Here is a 16,594-nt window from a genome sequence, read left to right as displayed (position 1 = left end):
GTGTCCACCTTCTCAGTACCTCGGTATTTCTCATCTGTAAAATGGGATGGATGATAACGCCCACCCCTCCAGGCCGCGTGAGAAGTTGTGCAAAGTGCACATGGGGCAGAGGCTGTCGGTGCAAGGCCACATCCCCAGGTGGCTTTACTATTTCAGGGCAACAGTAATGATACCAACTGGTACCGCTACTATTACTTTGTTGTCAATATTGTCGTCGTCATCAGCCCTTGGGGCTGGGGCTGGGCTTGGGGACACAGGGCAGGGCAGTCTGGAAGGCGAAGAATAAAGGCCACTGGAAAAACAGTGTCTCTGTCCCCGAGAGCAAGGCTGCAGAAGCAGAAGCAGCCTTGTTTAGAGCTGGAGGACCTCACTTACCTGCAGTGGACCACTATGGGCCCCGCCTCGGGGGGGTTGAGGAACTTCACTTGGCGCACAAAGCCCAGGAGGCCGGTGGCATAGCAGGGGACGCCGTGGTCAGGCCAGCTGGTGAAGTGGAAGAGGCGGAGTTCCCGGATCTCGTGGTAGCCTTTCTGAGGAGAGAACGCGCCTCTGTTCCTCCAGCTGCTGCACCCACGTGCCCCCCCCCGCCCGCCCCAAGCACCCGTGGGGAACACGGCTGCTGCACCGAGGAACCAGCCTCCCTGCCATCAGGGAGCACAGGACCCTACCAGCATGAGCAGGGGTTGCCACACAGAGTGACTTCTGTCATCTGTTGCGCCTGGGAGCCATGGAAGTAGGTAACGTAGAGGTGGTGGCTTTGCTGCAGGACTTCTCAGAGACTTTTGTGGGCTCATGTACACTCTGCATCCCCAAGGGAGTGTTACAGCCTCCCATAGCGTTTGTCCAAGGGACCCTCTTTTGACAAAGCGTCATGGGACTTCTATTCAGCAGAACAGACTCAGAGAAAGCTTGGCCTTAAACAACAAATTCAAGTCCTTGCCAGTACACTATATGGCTTTTTCTGTGACTGGGGTCTGTGTCCCTCAGTTCTCCAGTCCTATCATGGTCTCCATGACTTTTAAGTTTTAAAAAACGTGTCAGACTTCTTTAGTTATGAGACTCTTATTTAGAATGGTAAGATAGGAAACAAACAAAAGCTAGAGCTCCTCTGACGGACGGGGGCCTGGGCCTCCAGTTTCTTCCACTTCCCCTCTCACCGCTCCTTACAGACACCCTCCGGGCTAAGGGCACTGCTCTGACCAGTCTCTGGTCAGGTGTCACCTGGAGCCTGAGCTTAGGCAGTGTCCTTGCCCACTCTTTCTTACCTTGCAACCTCCTGCAGGTGTGCAGGGAACACTGAATAGGAAGTGTTCATTCCTTCAGTTAAAGAATATTCACTGAGGTGATCTGTGCCTCGTGTTAGGCACTGCGAGGGCAGAAATAAAAGCTATGGCCCCTGTCCCTGGAACAGCTCATGGTCTAGCTGGGGAGGCAGACCCCTAAGTGGATAATTCTACTGAAGTATTTAAAGGAGTGTCAGGTGTCTCCATCTGGGGAAGGAGAAATCAGAGAGGGCTTCCTAAAGGAGGTGATGCAGGGCCTGAGTCTTGAGACACAATAATAGCTAACATTTATTATTTTTTAATTATTTATTTTTAAGTTATTATTTTTTTTTATTATTTTATTATTTTTTAAAGAAGTTTTTTTTTAAAGATTTAAAATTTTTTTCAATGTTTATTTTTGAGAGAGAGCGAGAGCAAGCAAGTGTATGTGTGTGAGTGGGAGAGAGGCATAGAGAGAGGCAGAGAATCCAAAGCAGGCTCCATGCTATCAGCACAAAGCCTGACGTGGAGATCGAACGCATGAACCACAAGGTCATGACCTGAGCTGAAGTTGGACGCTCAACAGACTGAGCCACCCAGGTGCCCCTATAGCTAATACTTACTAAACACAGACTCCATGCCTGTTACTCTTCTGAATATTTCAGTGTATTAACTCATTTAATTCTCAGACCAGTCCTTATGTTATCTCTGTTTTGTGGATGAGGAAATTGAGGCTAAGCAAGGTTACATAACATAACTAGGTCATACAACTAGTAAGTTGTAACCCAGTCTGGACCCTGGCTGATGGACTCCGCATCTGCACTCCTAATCACTGTAAGACACTGATGTCCGAGTACTGCCCAGCGGAACAGATGGAGGGATTCCATGGGAGACCGGCAGCCAGGGCATCCATGTGGGGACAGGGCTTACTTAGCACAGCTCGTGCACAGAATCACAAACGGGGCACCCCCAGAGGAAAGTAGAAGACGGGGCACGTGCTGGATCCCGGGACGCCTTGTATCCCACACTGAGTCTTTACTGGGGAGCTCTGGGGAGGCTGCAGGGATGGGTGCACAGAAGGGGAAGCACGTCATCAGACTTGCATTTTTAGGAGGACTATGCAGGCTGCTATGTGAAGCAGGGATCTGAGCGGGTGTGTTGGGGGGCAGTGCAGAGGGCGCTGACAGTGCCCTTCAGGTCCCCTTTCTTGGGCCAGAAACCCCATCCCCAGCTCCTCTGAGTCTTGGCTGATGCCCACAGCCACTTCCTCCTTCAGAGAATTGCTCAGCCAACCAGGAGCCACTTCCCCTGGGGGTGGGGGTGGGCAGCTGGCCTTCAGTGGCTGGAGGACAGCAGAGTGGGCAGCTGACTTGCTGAGACTGCCCAGGACTGAGCAGTTTCCCAGGACATGGGACTTTTGGTGCTAAAGCCAGGATGGCCCTGGGCACACCAGGACGTTGGGTTACCCTAATGGAGGAACAGAAGATCCCTTTGCCTTGAGACGGATTACCTGTCTCTAGAGCTCCCATGGGATCTGGCTGATGCTGGTCTCAGGCTGAAAGCATTCCCTTGCTTGGCTCCTTCCCCTGCCCCATCCCGCCTCCTGCTTCTCTTCTCTTGTCCTCAGAACAAGGGCACCCAAAGCTCTGCCTCAGACTTGGCTCCCAGAAACCCAGACTAAGATGGGGTGAGACTAGAAGCAGAGAGGCCCCAGGAGGCTGGGGTAGGAGTCCAGGTGGGAGTGAACAAAGGCCCAGATGAGGGCCCTGAAGGACGAGCTCAAGTAGGAGAAAACAGCTTCAGGAATACTCAGTTTTTCATTCCATGCTCAGAGTCGCCTCAGCCCGGGGAAGCCCTTGTTCGAGACCTCACTACCTCCACTGCGGTTATGTATCAGGGGCCCTCTCTCCCAGTTGGGACTGTGCTCTCTTCAAGGGCAGATGCTGCTTCCTGTTTATTATTTCTGGCTCCCGGGCTCGGCTCAGGAACCAATTGTGAGCTAATGACCCAGATAGTTTGCTGAGCACCTGTGTACGGTTCTCCAAAGCCTCCCTGCTCAGGTGTGGGACCCAGGATGGGCCACTATGTCCCCACTGCTCATCTCACTCTCCACACTAACTGCTTATGTGCCAGATGAGATGGGAGCCCCATCCAAGGACCTTTTTTGTGGCTTGTGTCCCCAGGACTCCCCACTGCAGGAGTGCTGACTGCGAGTGACTCCCCTTTTCTGGAGCGGTGCCCTCAGCCAACAAGAGCCAACTTGTGCTGGAGGTGACCTCTCAGTGGCTGGTCTACAGTCAGAGGGCAGACTGAGGCAAGGGGGCAAACTCTCTGGTGCAGGTCATGCTCTGGAAGCCCCCTGGAGCAGGCCTGGGCTAGACTTTGCGGAAGACTCTCTTGCCCAGGTCCTTCTCCTTCCCTCTCCCGCTTCCTGCCCTCTATTACAAGTTTCTCTTGAGAGTGGTCCCAGGGTGCACTATATGCACCTGAATCCTTGTCTCAGGCTCTGCTTCTAAGGAACCTGACCTAAGGCCACATCAATGCACCTGTTGTCTTCCTCCTCGTCAAGAAGAAGGGCCCTTCTCTCCTGGCTCTTCACCTGAGCCTGCAGATGTAGGCCTTCAGAAGCACGGGGCTTGGAGAGGGAGCGGCCAGGAGGAGCGTGTCCTGTACTCAACCACGCGTGCAGGCACCATACCGTGCATGTGCCTGCTTCGGTCCTCAAAAGTACTTGCACAAACCTCAACAGTACAGCTTTCACAGCAGTGAATGCCCAATGCTTCTGCATCCTCGGGTCTGGGGCCACCTGGTCCAGTAATGCAGGTGCTTTCAGAAAATGGCGTGTTGGAGTAGCGGAGGCACAGCGAGCCTCAGTCAAGGGCTGAGGTGGGAACGTGGTTCGGCCGGCTTATGGCCGGGCAACTCTGGACAGCTGATGTATGTGCGCTGTGCCTAATTTTTGTCACCTCTAAAATGGGGGTAATAACAGTACCTCCATGAAGAGGTTGTTGGGAGGATTAAATGAGTTCATGTATGCAAAGCACCGAGAAAAGCACCTGCTTTAGTAATTGCTCAATAAATGTTAGCTAGCATTATGAGACCAATTAAATTACTAATCTAATAATTATTTGGAATCTCATTCTTTTTTTCTTCATTTTAAGCTTTTCTCATTTTTTTTTTTTTTTTTTATGAAATCTCGTTCTTGCTTACTTGCACCCTAGCCTCGTTTCAATACCTAGACCAGCATCTCTCAACCCTGACATCACTGACATCTGTGGTTGGGTGCTGGGGTGTCCTATGCATTGCAGGATGTTAGCATCCTTGGCCTCCACCCATAGACGCCAGGAGCACCCCTCCTTCCTCAGGTTTGATAACTAAAAATGTCCCTAGACATGGTGAAATGTCCCCTGTGGGACAAAATCACCACCAGTTGAGAACCACAGGCCTAGAACATGTTGAAATCTTCTTTCCCCTCAACTCTGCATGTTTCCTTCTCTCTGCCTGGCAGAGTATTCCTCCTGTTCTTCCCTCAGCTGGCTCCTTCTCATCCTTCATTATCTGCCTCAACACCTCCTCCTCCAGGAAGCCCTCTCTCACCACATCATCTTCCTGTCTCTACTCATGGCATGTTTTTTTTTTTCCATGGCTTTTATCACCATATGGCATTAGTCCATTTATTTGTCTATTGAATTCTGTTTGTCTCTCCTGCTAGAGGGGGGCATCTTCTCGAATGGGATTCACATCCAACCTGATTGCTGACTCGTCCCTGGTGCCAAACACAGGATGGGCACAGAGCAGACCCTCGCTCAGTGCATCCCCAGAATGAACAAACAAGCTTACCTTCTGGACTGTGAAGGTACGTATGACGTATTCTGCCAGGGGTTCTGTTTCAATCAGGGTGACTTTAATGTCTCCGTAGACCTCCGTGTCATCCGGCCAGTATCGCACACACTTGACCTGTGAGAAAAGACAGAGACAAGGATGAATGAGTGGGTGGCTGAGTATGAGCAGCCGCCTCGTCTGGCCTTCCTGTTCAGATAAACCCAAGGGCGATTTGGGTGGAATTTCGGTCGAAGGGGTTCTCAGCTGGCCAGGGACTGGCAAACCGCACAGGGCCACGCTCTCTCCCCAAGGAACTGGAGCCGTTAGGGATAATGGTGGTACCTTCTTTTGCAGAGCTCCTTAAAATCTCCAAGTCCATCATCACCCTAAGTGATCGAATAGATCAAGGTGAGGTAGGCAGGTGGCGTTACCCCGTTTACAGATGAGAATAACGCTCAAGTATGGAGGTCTGGTGACTCTTCTGGGGTCACTTGGCCAGTTTCCTAGCTCTGGCTGAGCCCTCTCTGTGCGGGGTCAGGCTGGGGCAGCTGGGCGGTGTCAGCAGAGCAGAGATGAGAATAAAAGGTGGGCAACAGCAAGGGAGTGGAAGCAGAAGTGGTCGGGAGAGGGACATTACTATTAAGAGGTGGAAATTGGGGGCTGGAAGGAGAGAGGCTCTCATTTGGGAAAAGTATGGAAGGTGCTGGGCTCAGAGGGAAGACTCTGTGACCGCTCTGTGCCCGGGCGGTGGGTGCAGGTGCTACAGATAAGCCAGTCCCACATCCTGACTCTGCGTCACACTCCGCGGGAGGAAGAAGAGATCATCATTGCTTTCCCCTAAAAAGAACAAAAGCATTACCATTCCGGGGGACGCCGCGCGGCCTACAGTGGCATTTCCCACAGTGTGTTCCGCTGGGCGCTAATAGGTGTTAGGTAAAACACAAGAAACAAAAAAACAAACAAAAAAAAAGGTTTTGTGGTCAAATGAGTTTGGGAAATGCTGGATTAAACAAAGTTAAACAGGCCGCTCTGCTACCAGACTCCTCAGCTCATCGAATGTGCTAACACTACTGTATTTTCGACTCTCCGAGAGGGGCAAAGAGTGCACAGCATTTCCCAAACGTATTTAACCATGGAACCCTCTTCTCACTAGACATCCTGCAGGCTAGCATCCCGTGGAACCCACTTAGGGAAATGCTGGTACAGTGCAACAGGCTTTGGAGGCAAATGGATGCGTTGCTTGGTGCTAACGTTCAGTAGCTGTGTAGCTTCCAGAAAGTGCCGAAATCTCTGAGGCTCAACTTCTTATTAATAATGACAGCTAGGGGCGCCAGGGTGGCTCTGAGAGTTAAGCGTCCGACTCTTGCTTTCGGCTCAGGCCATGATCTCACGGTTGGTGAGCTGGAGTCCCGAGTCAGGCTCTGCCCTGTCAGCGCACAGCCTGCTGGGGATTCTCTCTCTCTCTGCCCCTCCCCAACTCGTGCTTTCTCTCTCTCTCCAAATAAATAAATAAACAAACTTAAAAAAATGATAGCTAACACTTATTGACAACTGTTTCTCACTGCTTACTAAGTGTTCTATGAATTCCTTCCATGTTGTTATTTTAATAGCTTATCATTTCAACCTCATACAGATATTATTATTACCCCATTTTACAGATGAGGAATCAGAAACACCGAGAGGCTAAAAAAGTGTCCAATGTCAGTAACGGATGGAGCCAGGATGCAAAGCTAGGTCATCTGAATAATTACCAGAAACACCACCTGGGGCAGTTGTTGGGACTCCAAATGAAGTAATACACAGTAAGCATCTGGCACGGTGCTTGGCTCTTAGGAGTTTTGTCAAGAGAGCACTCCCCTGTTCCCTCCCCAAATGCAAATCAGACTCATGATCTGTCCATCAAGGGAGTCTGTCTCCAATATGGGATATGTTCTAGAACAGGCTGGAGTTTACCTCTGAATTCTTAAATCCTAGTTTTTTGTTTTTTTGTTTTTTTTTGTTTTTTGTTTTTTTTGTCCACAGCAGTTCCTCCCCCAGGCCTGGGTCCCTGGGGAGCAGTCATGAGTGGAGGGGCTGCGATACTAGCATGAGAGTCAAGAGTCAGTGGTCCTGGCAGGGCTCTGGCCAGGGTAGTCACTCCACCCCTTTGGGCCTGTTTCCTCATCTGTAAAATTGGGGAAAGGACTAGGTAAGAGTGGGCTCGAGGATAAAGTCCCTCCTGGCCCTAGAGTCCTATGAGGCCGCGAGATGTCCATAGCCTGGATTATGACAACAGCCCAGATTCTCTCTTTCCCGTTATCTTGGAGGCCAGGACTCTTTATTTTAATGGGTTATCTGGTTTTTGCCGAAACAAAAACTTACCTGCCCACTCTTCAGTTAGTTCATATGGTAAGTGGAGAGGCCCTCTTCATTCTAGGGTCTGTGCACCTCGCCTTTAAACCCAGCAGCCCGCCCACCCACATGCCACAGTTCACCAAGTTGGCAAAAGCAAGCTGGGGAATAAGAGTCCCATTTCCAAGCCCTAGGAGTAGCTAAGGATGACGTAGGAGAGAGTCAAGATAGAGCAGAGTGGGAGACCGAGGCCTGAACCCTGAGGAATATCCAGGCTTAGAGGTAAGGGAGCAAAGGGTCGAATGCTCTGAGAGGCTGAGGTCGATGAGAAGAAAGTGGCTGCTCGTCCACATGAAGGATGCTGGTGATGTTGACGGTGTCACTATGGGTGGGATGGAGGGAGGAGTTACGCTGGATGGGGGAGAAGAGAACGGGGGTGGAGAAGCAGCGTCTGTGTGTGTCTTTAGAGTCTGGCAGGAAAGCACGGACAAGAGAATCCTTTTTGTTTGCCTGCTTTATCTTTTTCAGGGGGAAGGTACTCGGGATGTTTTACGTTCAGGGGGATGATCTAGCAATGAGAAAAAGAGCTACTTTTCAAGTGAGCAGAGAAATGAAAAAAATATTGAATAGAATCTGTGATTTAAGGCACTGGGATTGCCTTTGAAAGGGCAAGAGTCACTTCCTCCGTCGTATGAGGCGGAACCATTAGAAACAGCAGATACTCTACCATTTGGGGTCAACAAAAATGGCCATTTTTTATGGATCCCCCTGATGAGAGAGGGGGAAGAATGAGAAGGTGGTTGTAGATGCGGGTAGGATTGTGGCTTTGCAGTGTGAAGATGAGTGTTCACGTCTGATGGCTTTAGTTTCCTCAAAGTGCATGAGATGACATCATCAACGGGGTGAGGGTGGAGAGAGGGATGATTTGAAGGGAAAGGCCAGTCCTCGAATGGGAAGCAGGAGTGAGGATGTCTCCCATGCAGGTTGCTGTGGGGCGAACTGTTGAACACTGTTGAATGGGGGCACTTGGCACAAGGCCCAGAGCAGAGGAATGTTTGGAGGGCAGCACTAGCATCCTCTGTCCAGGTGGCTGCGGGAGGGGCTTACCCGGCCCACTTCCACGAGGTTTGTGACCATGACGATGCTGGCCGAGTTCTCCTGCCAGATCATTCTCCAAAAGTCCTTGACGGTCTCCTGCATTGGACCTGCCGACAGAGAAGGTGACAGGGTCAAGGAAGCAGCCAAGAGGCCGTCCCTCCTGCGTGGTCAGTCAAGGCTCGGCAGGGGTAAGCAAGAGCAAGGCCAGATGATCCTTGCTGGGACACCCAAGTCATCGAGACCAGGGCCAGAGTATGGGAAAGAAAAGCAGCTTTCCAACCAAGCAGAGCATGGACTATAGCATCCGCTGGACACGTCGACAGCTTCTTCTCTTCCCTCTGCTCTCCCGCAACCCCCATGTGTCCTGCACCCATTGCCGTTTCCTGGCGATGATTTTCTCGCTCAGAATTGGGCTCCAGAAGCTCAGTGAGAGACGGGGAGGAAATTGGGGTTGCAGGGAAGGGAGGAGAGACAGAGAGCTGCTGGGAGCCAGACGCTAACGGTGCAAACAGAAGAGGCCCGATTGTGAGCTTGACAAACACAGGGAGCATTCGTCTGCAGCCCAAACAGCAGGGATGGAAAGAAACAGACAAGGCAAGAGAGATAGCATCCTAGAGTCCAAAGCAATTTCCTTGGAAATTTCTCTTTCAATGTCCTGGGCCTTCATCGCTTTCACAATTACTAAAGTAACACATGTGTTTGGTATCAAAATCCGAATAGCATTTTTCTGTATATGTATACACTTTTCTGTGTATGTACCCGTATTTCTATGTATGTATTTGCTGTAATAAGCATCATCATTATATGCATTTTTGCACGCTCTTAAAAATTCTGACCAAGCATGAAATGCATTCACTGCATAATTTTCTAGAATATTGAAGTATCACACTTTATTTAATAACTCATCTACCAACGGTTGGGCATTTAAGACTTTTCACTTTTTTGCTATTGAAGATAATGCTGTGAAGAGTATCTTTATATAAATCCCTGTCCGTATATGTAATTATCTACAGGATTTCCTCCCCCAACAGTTGGGGAGACAGGATCATTTTTAAGCCTCTGATGATGTACAGCCACGTTGTTTTCTACTTCCGTCTTCTAGGCATACACTCATCAAAGAGATAAGGCAGCATCAACTCCAGTTCCGGATGGTGGATCCTGAAGCCGATGCTTCTGGTCTGCCCTGCCTGACCGCTGCCTAGTGACATCTCCTTCATCTCTCGCTCATGTCCCTCCCCTAGAGCTGAACTTGGCACCTCTTTCCTTCACAAAAAACACAAATGGAAGCTCCCAGGGACCCCTGGAGGCTCTCCAGCCCTACTCCTCTGCAGCTTCTTTGCTGGCAGACGCCCATCCCTCTCTTACAGTGAAGGGCGAGGACCCTTTCAAGGAAGAGGAGAGTACTCACCCTGAGTTGCAATGTAGTGCCGAGGTCGATGGTATCCCTGGACAACAGGACAAAAGCACAGTGAGGGCCTGCAGTCAAAGCTTGCAAACACTCTAATAGTAATAGTTCTCCTTTCCAAGACATGGTTTCCTCATAGGCAAAGTGGGAATAGTGTTAGATGTTTCCCAGAGAAGTGGCAAAGATTAAATCAGGTAACGCATGTAAAGAGCTTATTAAATCACTCAATTTATAATAGTTACTTGTGAGGGGCCCATATAGGCTTGCCCTGGAAGCAAGAACTGGGTGGACATTACTTATGCCCATGCACCCAGAAAGAGGTGGAGAAGGAATTTTGGGGTTTCTGGGGGGGACATAAACCACCAAAAAGTCTTTCCTGAGCCATAACTGTGTGCAGAACACTGCATGAGTCCCTGTAGGCCACCCACCAGAAGAAAGCCATTGAGTTGCCATTCAACTCAATTCAAGAGGCCGTTCAAGCCTCTTGAATTAGTAACAATTAGAAAAAAAAATTGGTAAGAATGCCACAATGTGACCGTCTCTGTGCCACATGGCTGGGCTTGGGATTGGAAGTCCCATTCACCAGGGAGGGCCCCGTGCAGGTGTGACCCAGAGGCTGATAAAGCCACTTTCTGTTTCAGAGTCTAGTTCCTGATATTCCTGTCCATCTCAGAGTGTCCGAATAGGCCTTGCCATGCACGCTCTGGTGTGGGGTTACTCTGTGCCCCATAACCCTAATCATTGGGGAAGAGGTTGAAGATAACCTTCTCTTTGGCCTGGATATGGCAATACTGGAGGATCCCCTTTCTAGTGCCAGAGAGGAATTATATCCTACTGGGTAGAGTTTAAGTTTGGAGACAAAGATTTGCAGTTAGTCCATAACACTGAATGTAATTAGTATTTAGTGAATGAACACATGAATGAACGAGTGGATGGATGGATGGATAAAATTTCAAAATACAGATGCCAATTATGGAGCCTGCTGGTGGAGACATTATTATTGACAGTCCTGAAATCCCCTTTCCTTTATGGTTAACTACCTCAAAAGAAAACAAGCCCTAAAGTTTGATGAATATCTAGTTTCTTTTAAATGTTAGTGATCAGTCTTTCTTCCCTGCCGGGGTGGATGGGCTGCCTCCTCTTTCTCAGGAAATGAGCCAGAATTGCCACCTGTATGGTTTATGGTGAAACAGATGTGCTATCTCTGAAGTTCTGGATCCACTTTCTGATTCGAAGACTAGTTTTTGGGTCCCTTATATATTCCTCCACCTCAATCTTCCACCTGCTCCATAAATATTCAGTAGGTACCTTTTAACTGCTGGGCATACTCTAGAGATGCCGGAGTTCACTGTCAGCACCAACCCAGGCCACTGTCATGGCCTGAGCTATTATTGGGTTAACCACAGTGACTAGGAATCAATGGCCCCACCTAAGCTCTGTTTGAGCAGTCCTGTCTTCTTAGTGAGTTGTCAGCTTCTTGAGGACAAACACTGCCTCCTAAGTTTTAAACATATTTTCCATAGAGCCTAGTACAGTGTGAGACTCAGAGCAAGTGTCCAAGAACAAGTTGCTGAGAGGTCAGCTAAATACATTAAGGTAGGAAGAAGTTATGTGCGCACACTCTGGACCCTGTTGCCTGGTTTTGAAACCTGGCCCTGACCCTGAAGAGCTGTGTGGTGGTCTGGGGCAAGTACGTAACCTCCCTGTGCTTCAATTGATTTTCTGCTGTTAAATGCGGGTACTTTTATCTACATCATAGGATTGCTGTTAGGGTTATATGACAGTTACTATGTCCCAGGCACTATCCTAAGATTTAACGTATAGGACTTTATATTATTTTACTGGTTATCTGGCAAACATTTATTGGGTGCCTACCACGACTAAGAGTCTGTGTTGGCCACTTGGGAGATGGTGAGATCAGCAGCCCTTCCCTCCTCATTGCTCTGCCTGTTAATGTAAAACAGAGCTCTTCTCTGACACATGGGAAGTAGGAAGGGAGGTGAGAGGTACCAGGAGGTAACTCTTCCTTCAAGTCAAGATGGACAAGGTTTCCTAGGCTCTAGGAGTTTTCTTGAGTAGGTCTGGTAACACAAAGCAATCCCCTAGAGTGTGGGAGGATGCGGTTTCTCATGCCCACTCCCCCATACCCTGCCATCATCCCTCCTAATTACAGCCCTCGTCCTCCCTGACCTGGGCCATAGCTCTGGCCTCTTGTTGGCCTCCCTGCGTCCAGTCTGGTCCCATAGCTCATCTGCTTCCTGCCAGAACGAAGTCTCCAGTGCACAACTGATTATGTTATTTCCCCCACCAAACAGCCTACCGTGGCCCCCCCACTGCCTGCACAGTAATGTCCAAACGCCTCAGCTCAGGACTGCCGATCCATTTCCAGCCTCACTGCCAGCTGTCCCTCTGCACCCCCTCTCATGTTCCCTAAGTCCCAGCCTCCCCGCGCTACCCCTCAGATGAGACCTCCCTCCTCCTGAGCAGTCCCACAGGCTTCTGCAGATGCCCAATGAGCATACTCACAACGTGAGCTGCAATACGATCTTTGTATTTTTCTCCTCGTGGGCCACAGCACGTGACACTCAGCTGGGTGCCGTTTTTAGCAAAGGCTGGCTGGTGGCATACATGCATGAATAGGTCACTGGGGTGAGGTTGGGGCACCTTAATGGTATCTCCACTCCATCCCTCCAGGAGCTTTCCTGTTCCGACTGCTCTTCCCCTGGCTCACTGGCTGTCTTTCTCTTCTTCGGAAACAGCAGTCGTGTTTCCATCTAGAGGCCTTTGCACTGGCCATTCCCTGTGCCTGCTACATGTGTCCCCCGTTAACTCAGCGGTGTGCTCTCTCTCTCCATCCGGGCTACTGCTCTGTTACCAGTCACTTCTACAGAGAGCCTCCCCTGACCACCCTGACAGCCCCTTTCAAGTTTCTGTGGTTTACTTTCCTTTGCACTTGTCACCAAATGGCACAGTGTTCTTTGTTTATGTACATGCTCACTGTTTCCCCAGTGGAATGGGAGGGCCAGCAGGGCAGGGCTGTATCCAGCTTGCTCATGGCTGTGTCCCCAGCACAGAGAAGTCTGCCTGGGCCACCAGCCTTGATACACATGTATCGAATTCACGCACACTGCATGTGAGTAAAAAGGCCCTCTGGTCTCTAAGACCCTAGACAGTCCCCAAAGAGAAAACATTCTAACCACGAGACTCCTCAACAATGGAGATAAAAGGAACCGTATTGCTTAACTGGGGTCTTTGCTGGAGATTTGCCAGGAACTGGGACAGGAAACTTCCTAACCTTAAATGAACTCTGAGTTCACCGAAGTCCCACCTACACAGCAGAGACCCACTGCCGACCGGCCCCGGCTGCCTCCATCCGTCTGTGAACAGGCTTGCATCCAAAACACATTTATCTCACTCTGGACTCATGCATCTGTTACTTACTGGGGACCCAGATACGATATTTATTTCCAGGCTGGTAATTTATAACAGATTCAAGTGGCCAATACATTCTCGGGCGTGCAAACAAACCCGCCGGCGGGATGGTTCAGATGGTAGCAGAACCATGGCCTCTGGAGGCACCGACAGGGCTGGCCCCATCTAGCTCATTATCCAAATGGAGTTGTTTTAATGGATCGTCAAGATCCAATTGTGGATAAATGATTCTAGCATGGGCAGTTAGCTCTTCTGAGAGCCAGGATGATTTCAACTGGGCTGGAGACCAGGGCAAAAGGGTGAGGACCTAGAGAGCTGTCTAGGGTGTGTCTGGCTGGGAATCTCCAAAGAGACTAAGGCAGTTTAAGTTTGCTGCAGTACATAGTAGGTTCACAATTAATGTGCTTCCCCACCCCTCACTCCACCCTGTATTGGTGACAGCATGCTAGGAGGGGCTTGTGCTTGGTGTCTTCTCTGTCCCTCCATGTTTCTACTTTTCCCTTCCACGCTCTGCCGTGTGCCATGGGATGCTGACCCATATGGACCACATCATGGGCTTCTGTGGCCTCCAGCTTCCAGTTGTGTTCAGCAAACGGGGGGCAGAAGCAGGGACTCAGAGACCGTGGGGAGGTTGGGTGTATGTTCTAGGTCCGCCCGCATCAGGCCACTGAGGTTAGCACTGACTCTCTGTCAGAGGCTACTACTCCTAGCCTGGGAATACTGCACCCCACCCTGTTGGTTTCCCTTAATCCTGCCCCCACCCTTGTTGAACTCTCCTCAGTTGAGTGAGCCTCTGTTTCCTAATGGGAGACTGAGAGGTACATCAGTTATCACATCCTGCTGGGGTAGCATTATTATCCCACTTTACAGATATGAGAACAAGTAAATAATTCACCCAAGATCATAAGGCTGGTAAGCAGGACTGAATAAACCCAACAAGGGCTGAATTCATGACTTTGGTCTCACGAACCTTTGACTCTAACAAGTGAGACTGACTCTAACCAATGAGATCCAGCAGAGGCCAGTGTCATATATTAAGACAGCATCTAGCAGAGGCTGTTTGGCCTGTGTGTACAATGTAGTACTTCTAGGGAGGGAAAGGGTGGTGGGGTGTCCTTAGTGTGCAGAGAACTGGATTCTAGCTATGCAACCTTGAGCAAGAATCTTAAGCCCAATCCCTGGCTTCTTATCCTCAAAGGCTTGCAGAATGCATTGTAACGATGGAAGCTGGTAGGATGGTGGGGGGGGGGGTGTCTTCAGTGTCGATGTTGGAGATCCACCTGCATCGTCAGCAATTTCATTTGTTGCCTGTAACACACTGGAGTGCATCTTGGCTCTGACTGTGGCAAGATGCTCGTGCAACTTTGGATTGAGTGTCTATCTAGGGAAGTAATTTTTGCTGGTGGCTACCACTTAGATGACAAACACCAGACATGGCAACTTAGGCCGGCACACCTCATGTGGGCCACGGCCATCAGTGTTGCCAGAAGCACTCAGCTGGAGACAAGGTCAAAAGGAAACTGGAAGGAACTAGTTCAGTCTGGTTAACTACATGCTAACTGAATCCCTACTGGGTGCTGGATGTGAGGTGCTGTCTGGGAGTGGATGGGGAGGGGCAGGAGGAAAGGCCCTGGGTTTGGAGTTATTCCAGTCTGGTTCCTAAGTTCGGTTCTGCTGCCGACCAGCTGCATGGCCTTAGTCAAGCTTCGCAACCTCTTTAAACCTCAGCTTCCCTTTCTGAAAAATGGGGAGGATTACTTGGAGGGCCATTGAGGGGTCTCCATAAACCGACTCCTTTAAAACCCTCCACCCACCACAGGGTGCAAAGAGGACTCATTTAGAGCCACTGGCTGTTGTCATTATAACTGTTATAACCGAAGCCAGCAGAACATGGTAGGGGAGTCACCCCAGATTCAGACTCGTGCTCTCTCCCCCTGTGATCCTAGACAAGTTACATAACTAATTGACAGCCTCAGCTAACCCATCTGGAAATGGGTAGCAGTGGCATTTACTTCAGGAGAATGTGGTACTAGTTAAGGTAATACTGATACAAAAGAGGTGATGTGAGGTTACTATCAACCCTTCTTGCCTGTTGGACTCTTACTCATTGGCTAAGGCAGCACTGTGTCACCTCCTCCAGGAAGGCTTCCTCGACTACCCACCTCTATACCTGGAGGCTTTGGTTTTCCTTTATGTTCCCATAGGCCCTGCTCTGAGGGTCTCTTTTCTTACCTGAGTCCCTCACCAGACCTGAGTCTCTTTTCAGGTCTGGGTTTCTAGCACACAGTGGAGGGCCTGCTCAGTGTTTGTAAAATGAATACTAGATGCATGAGGGAGAGGCCGGAGGTGTGATGGGTGGATATTCCGAGTGCTTTCTCCAGGCTCAAGACAGATTACTCTGAACTGGCCATCTCCTTGTGAACTTTCCTGGGAGGGCCACGGGGACAGAGGCTGTGTCTACCTTGACCTCCACTGAAACTCCAGCCCCTGTTCCTGACCACGTGTAGGCCCTTTGTAAGCCAGGGTCCAGGCAGGGACTAGAATCCACTGTGGGTGTTTCAGACACAGGGAATTCGGTATGGGGAGCTGGGGACCCATCAGTGTTAGAGGAGCTGAGATGCTAACCAGGGGACAGAGGGGCTCCCAGAGGGAGACTGTGACAGCCCCTGGAACTAGTGGGTGATGGAGACACAGAAGCGGCCGGACCCTGGAGCAGAGGAGTTGCCAGGCAGAGGCGGGAACTCCAGTGGGTCCGCCTGGGAGAAGCTGGCACCACAGCTGGGATGCGGCCACTGCCAGAGTCAGCACCCAGGGAGGTGAGAGAGGAGGAAAATGACACCAGCCTTCCCCTTCCAGTCCCCCATCAATGCCTTCCTTGTAGGCATCAGCTTGCTCTCCCTCCTGCCGCACACACACACACGCATACACACATGCACACACTCTCACACACACACACTCTCAGATACACACACACACTCACATACAGTCTCACACACTCTCACATACACACTCACACTCACATACACACAGATACATGCACACACACTCTCACACACACACACACACTCTCATATACACACACACTCACATACAGTCTCACACGCTCTCACATACACACTCACACTCACACTCACATACACACAGATACATGCACACACACTCTCACACACACACTCTCACATACACATATGCACTCACATGCACACAGTCTCACATACGTACACACACACTCTCATATACACAC

The 16,594-nt window shown here is 50.1% G+C and overlaps 1 protein-coding gene across 9 annotated transcripts in view; it reads right to left on the bottom strand.

Moving 5' to 3' along the window:
* Nucleotides 1-16,594, bottom strand: part of PTPRT (protein tyrosine phosphatase receptor type T) — a 793,719-nt gene that overhangs the window by 49,678 nt on the left and 727,447 nt on the right. For 7 of the 9 annotated variants that reach the window (XM_040447029.1, XM_040447031.1, XM_040447032.1 and 4 more), the window contains 5 exons: nt 9,922-9,958; nt 8,523-8,620; nt 5,944-6,003; nt 5,103-5,219; nt 376-530 (listed from right to left, as the gene is read on the bottom strand). In XM_040447029.1, coding sequence (XP_040302963.1) covers nt 376-530; nt 5,103-5,219; nt 5,944-6,003; nt 8,523-8,620; nt 9,922-9,958 — 467 coding nt within the window. The remainder of the gene's footprint in view (nt 1-375; nt 531-5,102; nt 5,220-5,943; nt 6,004-8,522; nt 8,621-9,921; nt 9,959-16,594) is intronic. The other 2 variants (XM_040447037.1, XM_040447038.1) reach the window with 1 other exon arrangement.

This window comes from Herpailurus yagouaroundi, unplaced genomic scaffold (genome assembly GCF_014898765.1).
Source record: "Herpailurus yagouaroundi ecotype Mexico unplaced genomic scaffold, PumYag 196, whole genome shotgun sequence".
In the NCBI taxonomy this organism is placed as follows: domain Eukaryota; kingdom Metazoa; phylum Chordata; class Mammalia; order Carnivora; family Felidae; genus Herpailurus; species Herpailurus yagouaroundi.
This window is presented reverse-complemented; position numbering and strand designations above follow the sequence as displayed.